We start from the raw sequence: 24628 nt of genomic DNA on the forward strand, positions 1-24628 counted from the left end.
TGAGTTATATGGAAATTGTAAGGGAAATAATGTTTTTTAGGAGACAAACAAAATAAATATATTTCCATATTTCAGTTCCCTTTCATTTAGGATAAATTTACGTTACGTTATTTATGTACACATCTGTCCATTTTAAACATGTAAATTTGATTGTGGGTGAGTTTATATCAGACATATTTTTCTTTATTACGAATACTTTCAGAACTGTAACTCCACGTTTTCAGCCATTCATCAAACAAGGCAGTCTCTTTTATTTTGATTTTATGCATGTCCTCCATTTCCGTCACAAGCTGTAGAATGTCAGACAGACAGATAAACACTCACGCACGCACGCCCACACGCCACGCCTCTCTTTGACTCAAACGCTTGCTGTACAAGACCGGTTTTCGCATTCCAGCACCAGGAAACGTCATCTACGTCTGGGGTGTAATTGATTAACTTGTGGCAACCATTACAAATAAATAATGTGTTTACTTCACCCTGTTTCTGAACAATTATTGTTCTTAGTTAATGTTCGGTGTCTGGTACTTTGATGATTCATTAAATTTAAGTTAATATTCAATTTTCAGTGCAATTTGCATATCTCTAATTCACCACTACTTGTATTATGGAACCGGCCAATTTGGAACGCGACATTCGCAATTAATAACTTATAATAACCCTATAGCACTATTATATGAAGCAGGATTTTCCGGAGTTTGTCATCGTTCAGTGAAAGAAACAATCAGTAACACTACGTTTCTAGATCTGCGATCTGATCTCTTCTTCAGGTAAATAATTAACTTAATACATAATTACAAGCTAGGTTATTGCAGCCGAATTTTTTGCAGACGAATGCAGACGTATTGTGACCTGTATTCTGTAGTTCAGTTTTTATTATTAGTGTTGTGTATAGTTGTTTTATTAAGTGCATGTTTATAGAGTTAGTGAAGTTGACAAACAACATGGTGGTCGTGATTCCTGACTTAGGCGTGTCACAACGCTTTGTTATGATTTGTTTATTTAACCTAGTTTTTAATTATGTATTAAGTTAGTTATTTACCTGAAGAAGAGATCAGATTTCAGATCTCGAAACGTAGTGTTGTTTCACTGAATGATGGCAAACGTCCGGAAAAATCCTGTTTCTTTCACAATCCTTCCATTGTAAAAAATAAACTTCAAACAAACTGTTATAGGCTTTCAAAAATTGAAACCACTGCATCAATGTTTTACTAACAAGATTAGGGTACAGAATGAGTCGTGTAATAGACTTCACAAATGTTCAATGCAAAATTCCAAGTCTGCAGCTCTTTTCATTATTAATAGTTAGAACAACAGAAATAAATACATTTATTTTTCGCCCGGTAAACAAAAGAGAAATTGTGTCAGTCTACTGACGCTTCAACGACGCTCAGCCAAATGCCATGGTTGGACATACACCATTATAAAACTCATTCTTGTCTATGTAGAATTGAAGTATTATGCAAATTTTAAGTCTGCAATGTAATATTTCTAGAGTTATCTTACCACATGATTGATTCGCGTTTTTGTTCATTAAATTGGGTGTCATATCATACAATAAAACTCTACAAGCCAATTCCCCATAAAGTAATGTAAGTGTTAGTTACATGTATTAAAATATCACATCTTAAAATCTCTTATGAGAGTAATGAGTGTGTATACAAATTTATTTATTCTGCCATTATAAAAACAAAAACGAATATCTTCGTTAACGCTCGGATAAATCCCATGGAGTGACATGAACTTTACTATCATCGAACTCATTGTTCTTCATATAAAAATGAGGCTTCATGCACAATTTAAAGTCTATGGGTTAGATTGTTTTCGAGATGTAGTACGGACAGACAGACAGACAGACATAAATTAAATTTCTCCATCCGCAAGAGTAATAGACTTCGCATGGGGTTTGACTGAGCGTCAATGAGATTTTAACGTGTCCACTTTAGGCTATCACATGTAGTTTATTCATACAGTAAAGAGAAAAATAGTGAAGAGGAAAGTCAATGTTGAAAGTTCGTGACAAGATTGTATCCAAGCGCACTCTTGTGTTGTAGTAGCAAAGCAACTGTCATTATTTAAACACTGCTATGAAACCTAATTCAATGAACCAAAATGGCAGTTAAAAGTTGACACGTGTCAATGTCAAGTGTGTCAAGATGTCTCGAGAAAAATCAGAGAATTTGTAATTTTTTTTTAAGAAACTTCATTTTTACATAGAACATAAGGGTTAAATGGAAAAGGACTTTCAGTTCTAAGTTCGCCTCTCTAAATAAAGATGTTTCATTTAGTTTATAAGAAAGAGATCTATGATGATGCAGATCCGTCCATGCTAAGCAATTTGATTGCGCATCATTGAAGCCTATCACTCAGTAGGGTGACACAATTTGCCTGTCGGAGAGATGTAACAATTTCTTTCCTATATGATGTCTGCCTTTCTATCTGTCCGCAGGACATCTCGAGGATGAAATGACTTGAAATGTTGCATCCAACCTTAGCGAAGCCTTCTACGTGGCATGTGGTGTGGCTTACTACTACACTGTACCTTTAAAATAATACATTCCCCTTATAGTACAGAAGCCGAGAACTAATTACCACTGTACAAGCACACAACAAGATTTTCGATCGATGGAGTAATTTTTCTTATCAAAGAAATCAGTCGTAAGCGGCGCTCGTTTGGTGGGGGGAATGAGGGGTCGAAGGAAACAGGATTTTCCAGACATTTGCCATCGTTCAGTGATACAAAAAAATTAGTAACACTACGTTTCGAGATCTGCAATCTGATCTCTTCTTTAGGTAAAATATGGTGGTTGTGATTTCTTACTTACGCGTGTCACAACGCTCTGTTAAGACTTGTTTATTTGAACCTAGTTTGTAATTATGTCTTAGGTTAGTCATTTACCTGAAGAAGATATCAGATTCCAGATCTCGAAACGTAGTGTTACTGATTTGTTTTGTATCACTGAACGATGGGAAATGTCGGGAAAAATTATGTTTCCTTAACAATCCTTCCATCACCAAAAACAAACTTCAAACAAAAAAGAGGAGGTTGAAGTTCTATCAAAATGGTTAAAAATATCAAAAAACAATTTTTTTTCTAAAAACACTTTCTTAGCTTAATACAGATAAAGATAACTAACTATAAGGCACAAAAACTAAATTTAAATCAACTTCAGACAATGTTATAAAGATCGCGCTTTTCACTGAAACTGGTAACAGTCGTAGTCATACTGTGATATAACTGTTAGGGCTTCATTTCATATTTATGGTGGGTGAAATAGACCCTTGAAACCTATGTTCTTGGCAATAAGCCACATCTTAGAAGAAGAAGAATAAGCTAATGGTCACATTCACCCTCTTTTATAATCTTGTTATCATTAGAAGTCAAGATTTTCGAAGATAGAAGTTCAAGGATCCAAAAGTCTGAAATTTAGTGGTTTGTGAGCGATGTTATTGACGAGCTGTTTATAAAAGACATTTTTATACAATGGTTTTAGCAATACACTAGGCAATATGTAACAAGGAAACAGCTGGAGAAAATTTGGTCGAGTGAAAGAATGAACGAAATCATTACTGAGTCACCATACTCTGACCTCTGACGATTCCTTTCCGTCTAATTTAAGGTCAGCAAAACAATCATTTCTCTCTCTAAGGAAGCTTGTGGAGAAAGTTAGTTATAAAATCTCTTTATATCAAAAGATTATAATAAGTAGTATCCAGTATCAAAACTGATTAGCTTCTTTATAATTCCGGAATGACTAAAATCGATTTTAATAGATACCGAAGATATTCGCCCGAGGGTCTGTTAGACTCATTAAAACCAAGTCATGGAACTTTGGATACTGCAGTCTCTGATTTAAAAAATATAAATTCTTACTTTACACGTACCACCAGAACCGTTAAAAAGGCAAAATTAACTATAACTTTCAGTCAGTGTTTTGTGAGATGGTATAAGACAACACATTACTAGCAAAAATGTTGGGGTCCACACAACTGACATTTTCCCGTAGTGCACAGAGAGTAAGGCCCCATTTTGTTCCTTGAATAGTTATTAACCCGTTTCTTTGTGGAGAACGATCTTTCAGCAGTGCATGTCAGTAATACTGAATTATTTGAATGATAATAATCGTTTACTACAAAAGTAATTGAAATAACCGATAATTTTGGAGGGAGGTCTGAACCCCTTGTACCCCTCGCTGGCTACGTCCCTGTACTTGCATTGTATTACAAAGGTGATAACTCTAGACTCAAGAAACGTTTGATAATGACTCTATTATGTACAGGCACGTTATATTACATGCATAGCATTGTTTTGTTTTTGAGTGTTGCAACACTGATGGCCACTCTAATGTACGTTATGTGTACTACAGGTTCTGCACAAATGATGTTGTAATGATGTGTTTTGTGTCAAATTAATCCATATTAATCCAACAGGCTGTGAGTTAATTATTTCTTAAACCAATTATATGATAAAAACAATAGATTCCACGCTGATTCCGTAGGCAGACTCGGAGAATGTTAACATAAAAAATGTAGTTTACGAAATTTATAATAAATGTACATTGATATGTGTGTGTCATAGAAAATCAAAAGCATGCTCCTCATTATGGAATACTCGTTTAGTGTCAAATAATAAAGTTAGGAATAAATATCTCACTCACAACTTTGACAAATGGACGACAGTATTCCACTCTGCCGCGTTCAGCTAAATGAGATGTAGAGGAGAAAATGACAAGTTGCCTCATCTCAAACACAATACTATTTGTACGAAGACACTGCCGGACCACAACTTGGTATTCAAAATGTCGTCATCGCCATTATCCTGCACCCTGTTAGCATAACTAGGTCCTCGTGCCGGCGTTAGCATAAGTGGGTGCAGCGGCACGGGGACCTACTCAAGGTTCGTCACTGGGGCTTCTCTTGTTCCTGGCTCGGTCCCAAGCCATTTGTTAAGATGGGCGATGTCACAACCTTCCAGCCGCGCGTGACAGTGCTCCCGAGTGAGGGAATACATTTGAGACGATTGAAGGAAGAGGGTTCAAGAGCATAAAACCACACGTTTTAAGGATTTTACACCATCTTGAGGGAGAAAATATTGGCAAGAGTTAGATCTCTTCTATTAAATCTCATTTCCTTGCATTTCCATAATCAAACGTGGATTGGAAGCAAGTTTTCGTGATACTAGATGTTATTGTGTCTCTTTGTGAATATAAAAATACTATCACGTACACCTATTGCAGAAAAAAATTGATAATATTTTATTTATACCTTACCTAGTTATCTTTGTTTCGTTTATCATGTAAGGATCTGGACTTGTTGCATTTTGTTAGTATATTTATCCAAGTGTATTAGTTTTCAGAAAAGGTAGTTATGTTCTCAGTAGTGTTGTGATTTATTGGTACGGTATTAAAAAGATGCTCCCAAAGGCTATGGGAAGTAATTTCAATAAACTTTCTTCGGGTAGTGAGGAGAGGCACAGGAAGAGACGTTATAAGTATGCGATCAATGTATCACTCGAATTTAAAACTAAATATTTAGATAACAACAATATATGTTTTTTTTTATTTGTCAATATATAAAGGGTTTGATTGGATTGACAATAAGAATAAAAAAACATTTTATATGAATATCCAATTCAAAACAAATTAAATATGGAGTTCCTCAAGGATACGTTCTTGGATCTGCGTTATTAATTAAAATTTAAATAACTGAAATGAAAGGTTCTTTAAACACTGAAATATCTCAAATACGCGAATGGCACGATTGTTATTCGGGGTGTTAAGCGGCCCATACACTAGACGTGCATTGCACGCCGTGCAGTTTTTTATACTGGCACGCCGTGCTTGGCATGGCACTTTGTGCCCCACACACTGACAGTTTAGTCAGTCCCGTGACGTGCTAGAAGTTGGTTGTGTTATTGTGATATTGTGTAGTATTGTCGTGCTGTGATATTTTACAACTATGCCTCTTGTAACTAAACATAAAGCGTTAACAGTATTGTTGATTGGTGCGATTCATGACGATAGCAAAGTGAAGAAGAGAAGAAGACAATTATGGACGAAAAATTGGTTAAAAGAGAGAGAAATGTATTCTGATATGAGACTACTGTAAGACTTAATCAGGCACCTCAGTTTTGCACAGTTCCACAAGGTCTAAATACGCATTTTGTTTTAGACGTTTATTTTAGTAATCTTTACACTTCACTCGTCACAAACAATGGTGATTTCTATACGAATCTATAAATAATGGTAAGAAATTAGGAGAGAGAAAAATATGTGTGTCAGCAGTCGACATGGTAAATATAGGAGAGTATTTGCCGCGAGAGAACGAAAAATAACCTCAAAAGACACTCCACTCTCAGCACGTGGCGCGGGACTGGTCCACACACTTGCAGGATGGCACGGCGGCAGGTGGCACGGCACGTCGAAAATCAAACCGATCTTGATTGCCATCGTGCCATGCAATGCACGGCGTGCTTAGCACGGAGACCTCCACACACTGGCACGTTTCTTCCAATTTTGGCACGGCGTGCATTGCACGTCTAGTGTATGGGCCGCTTTAATGGAGCCGTATTTCAGTTTATACAGTTGAATTTGGAAATACAAATTTATGTATTTTATTAATTATTTCAGGTTGTAAGTACCATAAACGGAAACAAAGGAGAGTAAGAAACCGATAGTTACTATGGCTGTCACAGAGAGCACTCGTAATCCTTTCAAGCAACCGAGATTTTAGGAATAAACTCTCCAAGAACTCTCCTTGCCTAGATCCCTCTTGCATTACACCTTGCAACATCCTCCTCAAAAAAGTAGACTGTGTTAGGCTTTTGGCACAAAGAAAGAGAATAGAATCTCATAGAACGATACGATTGACAGCATTTGTGAAAAGGTTTCTTCAAACATTTTCCCACTCCGAAATTTGTCATCTATATGTACAAAAATGTTTTTATAGCAGCCTACTATGATATAAGATCCATCTGTAGAGAGGCGACCTTTATGTTTACCCCCTAAGAACATCTCAAATCAACACTTTTACGCTTTTATTTTTGGTCATATAATTATGGAAGTTGTCTTATTTTAAAGATAGGATCGAAACGCATCCAAGTGTTGTATAGTTTTTTTTTTCAAAATTTATAATATTTTATATCTTTACTGTAATGTAAGCAACATTTTAGACGATTTGTGAATACCCATTAGAAAAAAAAACTAAAAAGCGTTTAGACGTGAATTAATTATATCTTTAAAACAAGCCATATCGCAAAAGTCTATGGCCAAAACTAAGGATGTAAACGTGTTTAGTTTAACATTATTTTTATGGGACTAAAACCAAAATGGCCATTTGTACAGCTGGGTTTATATATTTTACCATTCTTCCAATGGAAGAAGTCTTTGCGAAAGTGGTATATCACATAAATAACTCTACAGCTAATTATATAATTAGATTATCATAATATATATTGTGGTCCTTATAAATAATTATAAACTTCATTACCAAACATACGAAATATATGTCAAAACTACTGTTGATGGTGGTTTGATAAAAGTGAAATATTAAAGTTAACAGTACTGTATTTACAATTTACTTAGCGAAACATTCTAAGCAAAACATTGTATTTTGCGAGCCAGCAAAGCTGTTAAAGAAACTGTTGCAGTCGTATTGATAAATACTGAGTTTACCAAGAATTTAATGAATACTAATCAAGCTGGCACACATTTTCTTCTTGCAATAACATCTTGTTACTCGTGTCGAGGCGATAAGGCCAAGGTCTTGGCGCTTAAAGGCCTGCCTAGTAGATATCTCTAACTGGATATAGCCTATTTGTATCTAGATCGATCCAACGATAAATGGATTGACGCGAATTCGTGTAACTAATAAATTCGTCGATCGATGTTAAATTGTTCTTCAAAAAACTAAGTCGAATTAGTATTTTCGTATGCATGGACGATAGATAAGACCTGAAAATCTCTAAAAAAAGTTTTCCAAAATGATAAAAATCTCAAAATGTCTCAAACCGAAGCTCGTAAAATGGCCTCACGTGGTATAAAAATTAATCCGTTAAACCACTTGGCCTGAAGGTTGACAACAACGTATCACTTACTTAACGGAGAATAGGGTAACTATTTGTAAATTCAGTCTCAAAACTGCTTGAGATCACCTTTTCAACCGGAGAATATCCCATAATAATTCAACATACTTAGGCCTACATATCACCAGTCGACTGTTACTACACGAAAAACTGAAGCGACACAATGTTGAGTTTCATCCCAAAGGTCAATTGTAAACCTCAAAAAGTACAAACATTTTGAGGTATTCTTGGTAAATTACCAATAAAAATATCTGAAAAGCTAAAAATCTGTTGGGTGCGTTAAACAATAAATAAGATAACTCTCATAACTCTTTAGGTTTAAATTAGGGCAAAACAGTGTTTGATATTACCATTGTTCTTGTAGGGTTAAAATCAAGATGGCCGCCATACAGCTATATTATACATTTTCTAAACATATAAACAGGAATTACTAGTTACATAATTTGGGAAATTAAATATGTTCTAAAGTGAAGGATTGATTTATAATATACCTGTAATCACTACTGTGGCTACTTTTTGTCAAATAAGCAAGATTTTTATGATAGTGCTGTATTTCCCCATTATAATAATCAACATAAAAAACATCTTTTGTACATTGATTATGATAATGGAGAAATCAGCATACTCAGAATAAATACCGAGTGTCAGTTATTAAATACAAATTGTTTGTAATTTTGAAAACTACAAATAGTTCTTACTTTGATCATACGAATTCTAGTTTTAGGTTCTTAATTTAACATAGCCTATTACTAATCAGAAGTGGTCGATAAAATTTATTTTTAGCCGAGTTCGAAATTTGTCACTAGGAGTTTTGTATTAATCCGTGCCATCAGTAATGTAGCATCCTTATTTTCGTTAACCGTTATCTACTTGTGCTTACTCATCAGTTAAACGTCACTACGTCCTAAATTAGATCATTACATAATAAAATGGTATGAAAGAATTTATGGTAGGCTAATTTTCAAAACGCGTCAAACGATTAAAGGACCACGCGAATATTTGGCAATAGTTATAAATAAATTCGTCTCTGGTGCTGGTGGATGTGGGAAGCGCGTTATCAGTCAGCTGAGAGTCACAGCTGATCTCTCAGCTGCTCAGTTCCCGCCAGCGCGCGCATTGTTGCCTCCTTGCTCAGTCTTCAGCTGGCCTCCGTGTTGCCAACATCTTCACGAAGAATTTTCCGTCCCTCTTCTTTTGTCGCGAGTTCTCGAAGCATTGTAGTAAATACAGTTTCGTTACGTTCTATAATCGTTCCACCATATTAGTAATGAATTGTGTTATATAACGTAAATTTGATAGTTATTATATATCTTTCGCGAACACCCCCCGCACACATCTTGTGATTTGTACTATAAACAATGCACACCTACCGAAGCGTGTAGCGACTACCCTGTGATAGACTTGGCCGAGATGGCCGTACCTTTGTACTTATTAGTTTTGTTCCTCTCTGTACTCCAAGGGTGCCTTGGGGATCCTGCTTACCGCAATACCTCAGACCACCAACCCCAACTCACGGGACCTGTTGGAGGGTAAGTAATGTCAATGAGATACTAGTAGTTACTGTAAATCAAGCGGGGTTCTGGTTTCGTGTTTTTCAAGTTTTGATGTGAAACTTGAATTTAATGTTAAAGTACTTTAACTCTACTCAACTGTGATTGCGGGTTAGACTATTGCACTAGATTAGGATAACCTTTAACGAAGGATTTTGGATCTATGAAACCGATTAAGATTTAATTATCCAGGATGTTCCATTTTCCAAAAGATTTTTTATTCTTTATATTTTAATAAAATCCTCGTATAAGCTTGTAGCATTCAGAAACATGCAGGAAAATATAAACATAGCGCTTCTCCATAAAAAAATAGAGCATTTAAAACATTCATATTTGACATTATACTTAATCCATAAAACTTATGATTCAAAATTTAAAGTGCACAGGATGCATATAGCAATTTGGATAAATAAACTGTATGTACCAGACGATTTCAACATTCCAACAGCATCGAGGAGTTTTCAATTTCGATGAGTGAATTTTTCAGGATTAACTAATTATATCTTATAATCTACTATTTATAAAATGTAATATCTTAGAGTTCTCAAAATAGATTAAAACATTCCCTAAACATTCAGTGTGAGAATAGAATCAACTAAATATTGTTTTTCGTTATACATTTTATGGTTAATTTTTAACATTAACGTAGCATTCAATCTGAAGAATCCGATAATATTAAAATAGTACGTGATAAGATATTTTAGTGTAAAAAATAATTTCAATTAAAAAAAGTGTAATACTGTGTAAAAGAAGTTCTTATCGCATAATCGGAAATATTTAATATTAAACCATTAATTTGTTTTAAACGATGTCGACAGATCTGCAACGTTATGAGGAGTCTGAAAAAAGGTTTTGAGTATAAAATAACAGGGACAACTATTATAAGATTTTGCGGAAACGACTGAAAAAAACTAAATAAAAAATGAACTTAAAGATTCATTCTATAATTTACATGGCACACAAATTCTGCTCAACTCCAGTTTCTTATGTAAATTGGGGGAAAATACCCTCAGAAATATACCCCTAATTTCACACGCTAACGAAACATAAGTTTATAAATATTTTTAACTCAAATATCGTAGACATTTTATAGTTTCACGATTCATGAATGAGTGAAAAATGCACGAGCCTAAATAGTTCCATGTTATTTAAGATCACACAATGCTTCCATGGTTATCATATTGTTATGAATATATATATTAAACTTCAACATCTTCCTGGACAGACTTTTATTTAATATTATAACTCCTCAATGTTTCCATTGGCTGGGCTGTCAATTTGGTTTCGCATCAGCAAACTAACTAACCAAAATTAGAGTATATTAGGTTTATTAAAGTTAGTTTATAAAGAATTAGGCTTTTACCGCCTAGCGATATGTTCTTTGTTTTAATTTTACTGAATTTAATTGTCCAGCCATGTTCGAATATCACTTGATTATAGAGTTTGATGATCGGAAGAACACGTGTCTATAATATGTATTTCTTAGGTACGGTTTATTCATCTTGTATTTCTTTCTACTACTTAAATCTATTCAATGTTCTATGCTTGAATACTCTATAACGATTACTATACATTTGATAAGAATTTGAACTTGGACGTTAGTTCTCAAAATTGAAAATAAAATTCGACAGTATGTTTCAAATTTAAATTCAATTTTTTGTTTTCATACGTTAAACTTGGTAATAGAGCTATCGTTTTATACGTCAATTTGGTCTCCTAATTGAAGGGTGCAGGAGAAAAACCAACTTAGTCCAAAAAAAATCGATTTACAGATTATGATGCCATTCGATAGTCTGTGGTCCATATTTTAACATGCCAAAAGCTGCAGGAGAATAACTAACTGAGTTACAAGATACAGCCATTTTAAAATGTTTGTACCGCAGGGGAAAAACTAACTCAGTCCATCTGTTCAGGGGGAAAAAGCAACTGAGTCCACAGTCAGCTGACCTTAGCGCATGCGCAAACAATCCATACTCTGTGGTTCAGCTGTAGCAGACTAAACAACACACTCCTTATTGTCTCTGTTGTGTTAGTTTGTACTGTTTGAAGTGAAGTTTTAGGTTATTAGTGTTTATTTGGTGTGCGTATTTGAATTAGCGTTGGTGAATATTGTGTTTAGTGCCCAATCACTTGAAAATGATTGACGGTGAGCTGCAAAGTGAAAGTGATGATGAAGCCACTAGGGTAAGTGAAGTAAAAAACTACGAAAAAAACGAAAAATAACTGGGAGAGTTAGGGATGTCGCCAAAAAAGCTACGGGCTTGCTCATATGAAACGGGTGAAGATTGCCGTTGTAAACGATACGAATGTTTTCAACAAGTTACACCAGAAGAGAGAAATTCCTTAATTAAACAATTCAATGACATAGGGCGTGAAGGGAGGTACCAATGCTCAAAACAGCTACTTGGGTGGACTAATTGCGTTGCATCCTGTTTCTCGGAGGAGACCTCGGCTAGACGAAAACCAAGCTAGAATGAACGAAGTTTTTTCATACAAAGTTAGAGTTGTGAGAGATGAGTCTGCCGTTGAGATCCCTGTTTGTTTTTAAGGCCTTTCAGTCTCTTTTTGGTGTTAAACCTTTTAGGCTACACAGAATCAAGCAGTCAATAATGACCCACTGGTAAATCTCCCGTAGATAACAGAGGAAAACATTTTTAATCGACCTCGTAAAGTCCCAGAGGCTACACGCGAAGCTATGATGAGCTTTTTTTGTTCTTTAAAAGGTAGACGGGCTCATTACAGCCTTCATGACAGTACCAAAGTGTACTTACCTGAAAATTTAAATGTCAAGGAGCTTCTGTCAATGTTTTTAAATAAGAACCCAGGCATGGAAATTTCCTACGAGACATTTCGACACACCTTTGTCACTGAGTTTCAATATCGGGTTTGGATACCCAAGAACTGACACATGTTGTTTTTGTGACGAAAATAATGCAAAGGTTTCAGGAATTGAAAGAAAGATTGCTGCAGTGTCAGTTGAAGAAAAAGAATCCCTACTTGAAGAAAAGAAAAAACTGGAGGAAGAGCAAAAACTGCATATTACTAAGGCAGATTGGTTTTTACAAGTTGAAACGTAAAGCCAAAAAATCAGCAAAACTACGCAATGAAGTGGAGGCTATTGCGATTGATTTCGGGAAGAATCTACCGACCCCCAACAATCTCCACTAGTGAAGTTTATTTTAGACGACAGTTGACATTTTACATCTTCAATGTACACATCTTGTCCACTGGGGAATCCATCATGTACACCTATGACGAGACTGTTGGTAAGAAGGGATCTGATGATGTTGCCTCTTTTTTGTACGATTTTGTCCAAAATTACCTGTCAATGGAAGTGAAAACCCTCTACATCTTTGCTGATTCATGCGGAGGTCAAAATAAGAACCACACTGTAATGAAGATGTTGCACTACCTCACAACTGAAGAGAAACGGTTTTGACAAAGTTATAGTGACTTTCCCAGTAAGAGGACACTCTTATATGGAAAATGACAAAAATATGGGATTAATCCCTAAAACAGCAAAAGCTGAAACACCTGACGGTTTGGAGATCTGTGTTGGAGAACGCTCGAGTAAAACCATCACCCTTCACAGTGGTTTCTTGCCAACAGAAAATGTTCAAAAAATGGGGGAGAGTTTTTGGCATCCAAAGACTACAAAAATAAGTTTCTCTTTGCCGTCAGACCGGTAAAACAACTTAGATTTTTTCCAAGATAAATGTCTCAGCTTAGAATATCGGAACGGATACAATGGGGCCTTTTTCACATCATCCATAAAGAAGAATGATAGAGAGAAAGAAAGAGAAGAAAAACAAAGAAAAAAGAAGAACTTGCCTTAGGCCTGAGCATATGGCTGAGCCTGAACAATCCTACAATGCACCCTTAGCACTGTCAAAGGAAAAAGTGCAACGACCTAAAAGTCCTTCTAAAGTTTTGCGAAGAAGAAGGTTCAAAGGAATATTACATGAACCTTTTTGTGGGAAATGAAACAGCGATTGAAGGTTCCAGCCGTTGATGTAGCCGCTCATGAGACTGCAGAAGCTAACTTTTAAAGGTACGTTTTGAAAATCTATATCTTATTCAACTGTTTTACTATTTTTTCCAATAACTTTCCGTTAGCAGTGATTAATGAAATAATTATGTTCCTAAAACATTCTAAACACAAAAATTATTTGTGAAAAATAACAAACCTAAGATACTTTGTCTTTGCAAATATTGAATTATTCACAATTTTCTTTTTGTTAGTATTTACAGTTGTGAGGATTAAAACTATATCCTATTAGTTGGATATTATTTGGTTTTTTCATTGTGTTTTAGGAAGAAACCTCAAGTGAAAATGTAACCTAAAGTGGAGGTAACCAAAAGTGTGTGGAGCTAACTAAAAGAAAGACGTTGGACCATATCCAATGAAAATGACAGACTTTCACAGTTTTCAAATATTTTACATATATCTAAGTTTTGTTTTGTCCTTTTTTCAATCAAATGTGATAATAAACCAGAAGTTAAAAAATATTGACTAGTTTGTTTCATTATTTACAGGGAAAAACCCAATTGAGTCCATCGTGTGCAGGGGAAAAACCAACTAAGTCCATGGCGTTGTTACCGGGACAATTTTTTAAAAATAAACTAATTGTTGCAATGAGCTAATTTTTTTTATATTTTATAAAAAAACAGTTATACTAAACCTAGATCCAGTTTTTAAGGTCAAAAAGTTATGTTCTTTTTTTACAGACCGTTTGAAACTTTGTTTTTGCTCTCCTGAAAAATTTTTAGTTTTGTGACTAAGTTGGTTTTTTCTCCTGCACCCTTCAATTGGAAACTGTCTCCAAAATGTATCGGTGCAATAAATTGTGTCGTCGGCATATTGGACGAGTTTCTCGTGCATAAGCGATGACTCAACGTCATTTAGATACACCACAAAACGAATCGGACCGAGAATGAAACCTTGAGGAACCCCAGAACTCGTTTCAATAGAGCTTGAATTTTTATTTGAAATTTGAACAACTTGTTTTCTGTTCTTAGAAATGAACTAAGGCCTGTAGGGTTAAGCCTCGAATGCCATGAGATTCCAGTTTGTCTATATATATCTTAAAACCAGATATTAAATTCTTGAAATTATAAGAATAGTACAGTGAGGTCTATTTAACGTGTTCGTAAGGCTGATCACGTAAGCTGAACAGGTTACATTCTCTTTATCTGTAAGGCAAGGAGCTTCCCTTTTGAAGTATTGTTTAACAGTGGTTAAGGAGTCATAATTTCTTACACTTATCTGATGATTAGAGAGAAAATTTATGGCAAATGTCTTACCTGTACTACAAGGCAGATTATAAGGAAACCATATTTTTAACGTCGAAATATCTTATTCAAGATTCACAACTCCGTTGTAATTAATTATACTGACGTTGAAAGGACATGGTCTAAATTATTGGTGATTTGATTATGGAATGGTCATTAGTATGTTTGAATGCTGATTAGTATTTGTTTATTCTTTAATTTCTCTAAAAAAGGTCTAGTTAATTACTCGAGACAGTCGAGTAAGGTGGCCTAGACCGCCTCCCTCTTCCAAACTCTTCTTTTCCAGAAAAAGTCTAGGTAATTAATCAATATTCATTGGACAGATATATTAAATTAAAATTCGCAACAGATTTGCATACAAGTTACAAAGTAGCGGCGGTTTGTAATTATGCCGCTCCCACACACGCTGGGTCGCCACGGACAGGCTAGATGTTGCTCATTGTACTTGCAAATAAACCAGCTGATAAAACAGTCATTAACGGCATTCCTAGTGATCTAGTGGCCTGAGTCTCAGAGCTCCCGGTTGTGCTGGCATTGGTCGGCGAGAGCAAGAGGTTTTCTTGGAATACCTAACCGGAACTGCGCTAAATTACCTACAATTTTCATAGAGAAACCAGAAATAACTAAGTATATTTACATCTTAGAGAAACAAGAAATACTTAAGTATACGTATATCTTAGAGAAACCAGAAATTTTAAATATACTTACATCTTAGAGAAAGAAGAAATACTTAAGTATACTTACATCTTATAGAAACCAGAAATACTTAAATATATTTACATCGTAGAGGAACCAGAAATACTTAAGTATCCTATATTTACATCTTAGAGAAACAAGAAATACTTAAGTATACGTATATCTTAGAGAAACCAGAAATTTTAAATATACTTACATCTTAGAGAAAGAAGAAATACTTAAGTATACTTACATCTTAGAGAAACCAGAAATACTTAGGTATGCTTACATCTTATAGAAACCAGAAATACTTAAGTATATTTACATCGTAGAGAAACCAGAAATACTTAAGTAGCCTATATTTACATCTTAGAGAAACAAGAAATACTTAAGTATATTTGCATCGCAGAGAAACCAGAAATACTTAAGTATGCTTATATCTTAGAGAAACAAGAAATACTTAAATATACTTACATCTTAGAGAAACCAGAAATACTTAAGTATACTTACATCTTAGAGAAACCAGAAATACTTAAGTATATATTTACATCGTAGAGAAACCAGAAATACTTAAGTAGCCTATATTTACATCTTAGAGAAACAAGAAATACTTAAGTATATTTGCATCGCAGAGAAACAAGAAATACTTAAGTATGCTTATATCTTAGAGAAACAAGAAATACTTAAGTATACTTACATCTTAGAGAAACCAGAAATACTTAAGTATATTTACACCGCAGAGAAACAAAAAATACTTAAGTAGCCTATATTTACATCTTAGAGAAACAAGAAATACTTAAGTATACGTATATCTTAGAGAAACCAGAAATTTTAAATATACTTACATCTTAAAGAAAGAAGAAATACTTAAGTATACTTACATCTTAGAGAAACCAGAAATACTTAGGTATATTACATCTTAGAGAAACCAGAAATACTTAAGTATGCTTACATCTTAGAGAAACCAGAGATACTTAAGTATATTTACATCTTATAGAAATCAGAAATACTTAACATAATTATAAAACTTTTGATAGAATACGAGTGGTTAAAAATTAAAGTGGTCTATGTAAATATTTATCCTAGCAGACTAAAAAAATTATTGCAAATCAGTTGTGCTTTGACTGAAAACAATGTTTTTCTTTTTATTTTCTAATTGTTAGCTCTAGACTAATAGGCTTCTGGAAATCCTATGCCGTCTCAATGTACTATTTATTCTTTACGTAGGAGTCTTGTAAGGATCTAGGATAACTTCTCGCTAAGGGTCCATCAGGCTTCCTTGGACGAAGCATCTTATCCAGGTTACATTAAAACAATTTTAATACTGTATATTAGAGTTGTTACGAGATCAAATATAAATCATACTAGATTAGATTAGTCATTAAATTAGTCAGATTTTTTAAAATCAATTAACTACTTTGCTCTATAGTAGTTCAACATAAAATCGTGTTATATTAAACACTAAATAGAAAGCCCACACTTCTCTGACATAATATTAGGACATTTGTTCGCTTATGTACTCTTGTTTCAGTACTTAAGCTGCAATGTGTATTACTCTGCAAGAACCACAAGAACCACGCAGGTGTGTTTATAAAATTAAATTATAAGTTTGGTTCATTGAGTGTCATAGAATAAATATTAATTGAGAACTTTAATATTTGTTGTAAGCAATGTTGATTTCATATTTAGCTGTAGCCCAATTGAATATTTTGGATCTGAGACCTACACTGGAACGTAAGCATTAGAAAATAACATAATTTATTATAAGTATTACTTATGAGTGTGTGAAAGACAGCGATTTATGCTCAATTGCTTCGTATGTCTCCTTTGAACAAATAAAGTAACCAATGGGAGGGCTCAGTAGATCTGACAAGCGACCAAGTTTTTACACGCACAGGATATGAAGTTTGCATATTAAACAATATTGATGAAAGGGTCTCGCGAGAAAAATGTATTACACGTATATAACATTACATATAATCTAATCCAGGGCGTTATATTAAATTATGATCCCAGGGGCACAGAGTACCGGAAATCAATAAACCCTTCATGACTGATCTTTCAATGCTTTGGGACTCCAAGAATCGTAAGGTCCACATATATAACTGGCTCAGGAAACCCTAAGGTCAGTAATGTACAGAAAAATAAAGTTACTTTAGGGTTATCAGATTCACAGACCTAATACCCAGCAGTATACACAGAACCACTGAAGGATCACACAGACACTGTGAACGTGGTTCTTGGTTCTGGAACCCGATGGTAGTCAGAATTTGAGGTTTCACATATTATATAGGATAAGGATAGAGTAGAGATTTACGAACTACCGTTTAGAAATTTGAAGGGTCAAGAACTTCAAGTCTTTTAGCTACAAAAGCCAAAAGATCAAAGCTTTAAAATTCAAAAACGCGTGTACTAAACCAAATTCCCTCTCATCAAAATTCCAAAGAGCAAAGTAATGGGTAACGAAGAGTCTTGAGAGTGTCAAAGTTTACGTTCTTGAAAAAGAAATCAATGTAATCATCAAGCAGATAAATGGAAGTTTTTATGCCCAAAGTTCTCTTACTTTATTAAGAATTGTGGAGATCGAAGAGTGCTGTGCGTGTAAGAGTTTAGGTTCTCGGAAAAGAAATTTATGTTATCATCAAGGAAGTAAAGGGAACTTTTTAAGCCTAATGTTTTCTTACTTTATTAGGAATTATGAAGATCGAAGAGTGTTGTGAGGGTTAGAGCTTAGATTATTGGATAAGAAATCAACGTGATCATCAGGGAAGTAAAAGTAAGTTGTTAGGCCCAAAGTTCTCTTACTTTATTAAGAATTGTGGAGATCGAAGAGTGTAGTGAGTGTCAGAGTTTAGGTTCTCGGAAAAGAAATCAATGTGATCATCAAGTAAGGAAAAGAAACTTCTTAGGCCTAAAGTTCTCTTACTTTATTAAGAATTATGAAGATCGAAGAGTGTTTGAGTGTCAGAGTTTAGGTTCTTGGAAAAGAAAACAATGTGATCATCAAGGTAGTAAGGGGAAGTTTTCAGGTCTAAAGCTCCCTTACTTTATTAAGAATCTCAGAGATCAAATAGCCTGGACATGGAACAATTAGATAATAGTGTTTAATTTGAAATATACCAGTTAAGTATAAAATATCTAACTGACGTGCTAGGTGGGGTTATTAAGATCTTAGGAGGCCTAGCAGAATTTTTCATCATGGTAGTAGCTTTATTGGGGTCCAAGTCGCGTGGGCGCGTGCCAACGGAAAATATTCCAACGCCTCGGCCCCCAACAATGTACAGTAATATTGGGATCATTTCCGCGAGCGAGGTCGCCCGTCTTGTCATGCTAACCGCTCTGTCAGTATGCTAATCGGGTAGCCGCCAGGCGGTAGCTCATTACGCTAAACACCCGGCAGTCTTTCGTATGCTAACCGCGTCCTCCGGTGATTGGCTCTATTATGTCTCACGTGACCCAGCGGCAGCTCTGCGAGTGCGCGGTGACCGCTTGGTCCTCACTGGGCCGGATAGGGAATCTTGCCGGTCTAGGAAGACGGGACGGTAAAGTGGAATTGGATGGTGGCCAGAGCTACGAGAGTTGAGTGGGACCAGGTGATCCGCCCACCCGTCCCACGTGTGGGCGTTGGGTAAATGGGAAAGATTCAGTTCGTTTGTAATCAAGGGTATTGTCGTATTAGCGTTCTTCCTAATATCCCTGTTTCCTGCATTTTACCATTACTTCTATATTGTCACATTTGGTTTACGAAATAATATTTTATTATAATTCCTGATAGTACCAATAATGCCTTAATCGGTTTAGGAAATAGTATTGTTGGAATAACGAACAATACTGATAATATCAAAATCTGTTTTAGAAAGTAATATTGTTTTAATACCGAATAGTACCGATAATGGCATTGTCGGCTTAGGAAATAGTGTTGTTACGATACCTAACAGTGCCAATAATGGGATAGTCGGTTTGAGAAAAAGTGTTGGTACAATACCGAATAGTGAGTGCCCACAATATCACAGTCGGTTTAGTAAACAGTGTTGTTACAATACCTATTAGTAACCACAATGGCACAGTCGGCTTAGTAAACAGTGTTGTTACAATACCTATTAGTACCCACAATATCACAGTCGGTTTAGTAAACAGTGTTGTTACAATACCTATTAGTACCCACAATATCACAGTCGGTTTAGTAAACAGTGTTGTTACAATACCTATTAGTACCCACAATATCACAGTCGGTTTAGTAAACAGTGTTGTTACAATACCTATTAGTACCCACAATATCACAGTCGGTTTAGTAAACAGTGTTGTTACAATACCTATTAGTACCCACAATCACAGTCGGTTTAGTAAACAGTGTTGTTACAATACCTATTAGTATCCACAATATGGCACAGTCGGTTTAGTAAACAGTGTTGTTACAATACCTATTAGTATCCACAATATGGCACAGTCGGTTTAGTAAACAGTGTTGTTACAATACCTATTAGTACCCACAATATCACAGTCGGTTTAGTAAACAGTGTTGTTACAATACCTATTAGTACCCACAATATCACAGTCGGTTTAGTAAACAGTGTTGTTACAATACCGAATAGTACCGATAATGGTAGTTCGCTCCTACTAATTCAATCCTGAAATGGTTTAACACAATAATCGTCGGCCCGATTGTTTTCATTAGTATACTCATATATTCAGATGTTTTCAAGGTGTCAAAGATCCCATCTTTAAGAAGGAGGATAAAGTGATGAAAATAATTATCGCCCCATGTCTATTGTGTACTTTGTCTAAAGTAATGGAAAAATGCGTGTACGAAAACTTTTGGCCACTTTAATAAACTAAAGATTTTTTCACAAATCAGTTTGGCATCAGAGCTAAGAGATCGACAACACATGCAATCACTGATGTTTTACAGTTGTAGTCTACCACCTTGAACATCGTGAGCCTGCTCTGGGAGTCTTCTGTGACCTAAGTAAGGTTTTCGATCGAGTGGATCACAGTAGTCTTTGCGATAAGCTTGAAAAATGTGGTGTTAGGAATACATTACATTTAGGGGTCGGATCTTATCTATTGAACTTTGAACAATTTTTAGAATTGTAGAACTTGCTCGGAGCTTGTCAAGTCCAAGTTTGGTGTAATCCAGAGCAGTGTAGTGGGGCACTTACACTGAAATGACCTCGTCCAAAATCTCCATCCATGTTTTAAAAACTGTGGTAGTTAAAGTCTGATATCTATGAATGTTATAATGGAAATAAATTATGGACTGAATGGCTTAGTCTTACGGAAACATTGTTGTTACAATAAAGAACATTAAATAACATAGTCGGTTTGGAAATATATTAAAATTTTTAAGGACTTAGAGAACTGTATGGATATATTAGAGAACACGTGTCATCTATAGCTGGAAACGTACTGTTATGTTTAATCACAAAGATGGCACAAGATAGGTTTCAACGGTGTAAAATAGCTATTAAATACGTAATGTCCATAAAATTGTCAATGTAATTGAATTCCTATCTAAGATATTGCTAGTAAATCTTATTGAAGAAATAGTATAACAGTTACTTTGTATAAAACATGTTGCAACTTTTTTTCACGCTGGTGAATAAAACCATTTTATTGCTATTAACTATTTTAAGTGGCTCTTAAACAGTAATAATTTCAAACTGTACTTTGATTTTCATTCCTTAATTTTCATCTTAAGAACGAGAATATATTATAGGGAAGTTTGAGGGAATGAACCTCTGCATCGCTTAATAATGTCAATACGAGCAGTTTAAAATAAATAAATACTCGTACGTCTTGCAGTTTTATTGTGCATAAATATTACAACTAACCTCCCATTTGGAGGTTGTTTGAACCCTCCCCTTGTGTAATGAGCAAAGGGTAATAATATGTAATGTTTATCAGTAAAAGTACTTTATTTTACAGTAATTAAAAAAGTCATTGTTGGTGGTTCGAAAGTGTCCTTTAAACCGTTGGTACCTAGGTTGTGTTAGAGAGGCTTTATTAGCCCGTTAAAATAAGTTATCCTGTACTTTTGTTTAACTAAACAATTACAGTGAATACCAGTAAAGCCATTTCAATGGTTCATCAAGAAACTTGAGCAACTAAACTAGTGATTAAATATTAATTAATAATTTTCAATAGTTTTAAATTATGAAAATTTAAGAGAAATGTTGTAAAGTGAAAGCTCTTAACCCTCATTTCATATGTTTCTTTTATTGAATTTATGAGAAAACGATGAGAAGAAGGTTTGCCCAGAATCTCATGATGAAATTCGTACTAATCTTCTTCTAATAATTTTCTTATGAGCTCAGATACTCATGCAGAAAAATGTTGGAACAAATTATCGTAAAATAGTATAAAAGAGGATTTCTAGGAAGTTTTAATTCAACTGTTACCATAAGAACGACTCGCATGTGCATTGGGATGGTGACAGCCACCCTACCCTCCCCCACCTCTCGACAACCCACAGGATCGCCGCCACTGATCTAGAGGTCGCGGCCGTGTCGTTTATCTGTAGCTTCTGGCAGCTCTACTGCTCTACTGGTAGCCATAAACAACCAGTACTGTGTGGCTGTCGAGGACGGGCTAATGCAGCCTATAAAGAGTGTTAGAGCTATAAGTTAATTCCTATCTACGAGGGCCTGCGAGTTAATGGTGCATGTGTCGTGGGTCTCACGGGCTTGCGTAACTCCGGACCCCCTGCACTGTGCTTGTGCTTACACGTGCGTGTGAGTGTCCGCGTGCACATGCTGGTAGAGATTATCGTCGATATGTCGGTATCTGAGGGATATATGGCCCATTAATAATTACAGGAATGTAACTCACTTGACAGCTAGTATTTCGGAAAGACATTCCAAAGCGTGGCCTGAAAATTAGATCTAACAATAGTAGGTTCAATAATTTTCGACCTACTTCATTTTCACTAATGTTTCCAAAATAAAATGATTTCTAGTTTTTTTTACTTATTACACTTTACTTTTTTAATTTTATTTACAGCCCGTAAGAGCACCTTCCAACGGATAATACTTTGTTTGCCATTACAAACGATATTTTGATATTTACCTCAATAATGTAGACAGACATTTTTGTTATCTGTAATCAAGACCATTATTCGCAAATGGTTAATTCAAAATTGCTTACATGAAATGATACTGGGAACAAGATACGTTCCCAGATTGAGACTGCGTTTTGACCACAACAAGTGGTCGGAGTCCATTACACAGACAAGCTGTAAGAGAAATAAAAGATTGATTATCGACGATCCTTGAGGAACACCCAACTGTTTCTGAAAATAAATTTATTTAAAATTACGGATGCATTATAGATGGAAGATTTTATAATAATGAAACAATAATACACCTGCTTTAAAGATACACATAAACACGAATTTATTTTATTATTTGGCATGTTTGTTTAGTGCGGAATTATTATTACTGGGACCTTGCGATTTTGAGGTATAAAAACTGTAAATATTATATATCTTGGACTTGACTGAACACTGGGTTCTGTTGTTTTCGAAAGAGAAGAGAGGCATTGCGAAACTGCAAGACTACTTGAATCCCCGTCAAAGAAGTAATGGCAAGGAAGGGATGCTCTACTTTCTAGACGAAATAGATGCCAACTTTCATTCTCTTTTGTGACCTGAATCTCAGTTAGGAGCGCGTGACGCAAGAGAGATAAGGGTGTGCAAACAGCTTTAATCCCCGCAGAGATGTGTGCCGTGATGAAACGGGGCCACCTCGAGACAAGGCGGAAGATATACTGTGCCGTAAGTAGGCATTGTGTCTTGAGACCAACAAAAAGTAGCGCGAAAGAGTTACAAGTCCTGTGGCCTGTAGTGTGGGGTCAAACCTACAGGGGAAAGCTCCAACGGCTTTCATTTGTTTTGGAGCCTTCTGTATTCAATTTACAACTGAAAGATATTGAAACAATGCATCGTTTTGAAAACGAACAGGGTAATCCCCGCGCTTTTTGAAAAAACGAGAAAGGAATGTACAATCCAAGTCTCTGTCGAGTTACCAATTTTTACATTCCTTAATCACTTTCGACATGAACCAGCAAGGACCTTTTATCAAGGCGTTATGGCCGTTTTAAGGTGTACTTCTAAGAGTATGCATTAACGGAAAATAATGAAATGTGGGCATGTAGGCCAGATACCGTTGGTTGAGCGAAGTGAACTTAGATAGACCGTCCGCGATGAGCGTAGGCGAACCTGTACAAGGCTAGGTCGTCGGTTGGTAGACATGGACAATACTGTGGAAGACCGGACATCGAATGTGCCTAGGACTGCGACTGGACACGTGCCGATGAGGATCTGTTGGCTTTGCTCCTGGCGATTGGCGAAGAGATCATCCCAGATTGTACAAGCTCTGTTTAAAGTCATCCGCATAGTAATCAAAATATCCCCTGGCTTTCTATGATGACCTCTTTGGGTCATAATCGAAGAGATGTGACCGAATTCAACTATTATGCTCTTAAAGATAATATCTAAACAGGATCTGCTGTTTCTGGAATCAATAGTTCCTCGACCTTCGAGTTGAATAACTAACAACTGGGTTACGTAGACATGATAATAGTGAAAACGATATGGCTTGCTCAGATCGTTATAGACGATAGGGATACTCAATGATTAGTGGTTTACATTCCTTGTTCGCTAAAAGAATCTGCAGAAACTTGTGGATATTACCTATTAGAGCATGTGGCTTTATGCTTTCACACTGAAAGCAGCTATAATCAAAACTATTAGTAACTTGCTGTTTTTAATGTATAAACTATCCCTTAAATATGATTTACATTACATAACAATACATTGTGAGAACTTGTTGTAAAAAATACATTAATTTCTATATATTTCGTCTACATTTTCTACAAACTCGTCAATAATATAACCTGGAATACATTCTCGGGGGGGGGGGGGGGGAGGGGAAGGTCAGATAACTGATATTTCCCCGTGGTGGACAGAGAGTAAGGCCCATTTTCTCCCTTAAAACGTTCTTGACCCGTTTCTTTGTTGAGAACGATCTTT

General features: G+C 35.5%; 1 protein-coding gene across 1 annotated transcript in view; it reads left to right on the forward strand.

The window, feature by feature from the left end:
* Window positions 1-9199: 9199 nt before the first annotated feature.
* LOC124365893 (fibrillin-2-like) overlaps window positions 9200-24628 on the forward strand; it is a 106022-nt gene continuing 90593 nt past the window's right edge. The window contains exon 1 of the mRNA XM_046822004.1: window positions 9200-9612. Coding sequence (XP_046677960.1) covers window positions 9494-9612 — 119 coding nt within the window. The 5' untranslated portion in view covers window positions 9200-9493. The remainder of the gene's footprint in view (window positions 9613-24628) is intronic.

The sequence above is a fragment of the Homalodisca vitripennis genome, chromosome 7 (assembly GCF_021130785.1).
Source record: "Homalodisca vitripennis isolate AUS2020 chromosome 7, UT_GWSS_2.1, whole genome shotgun sequence".
Taxonomy (NCBI): domain Eukaryota; kingdom Metazoa; phylum Arthropoda; class Insecta; order Hemiptera; family Cicadellidae; genus Homalodisca; species Homalodisca vitripennis.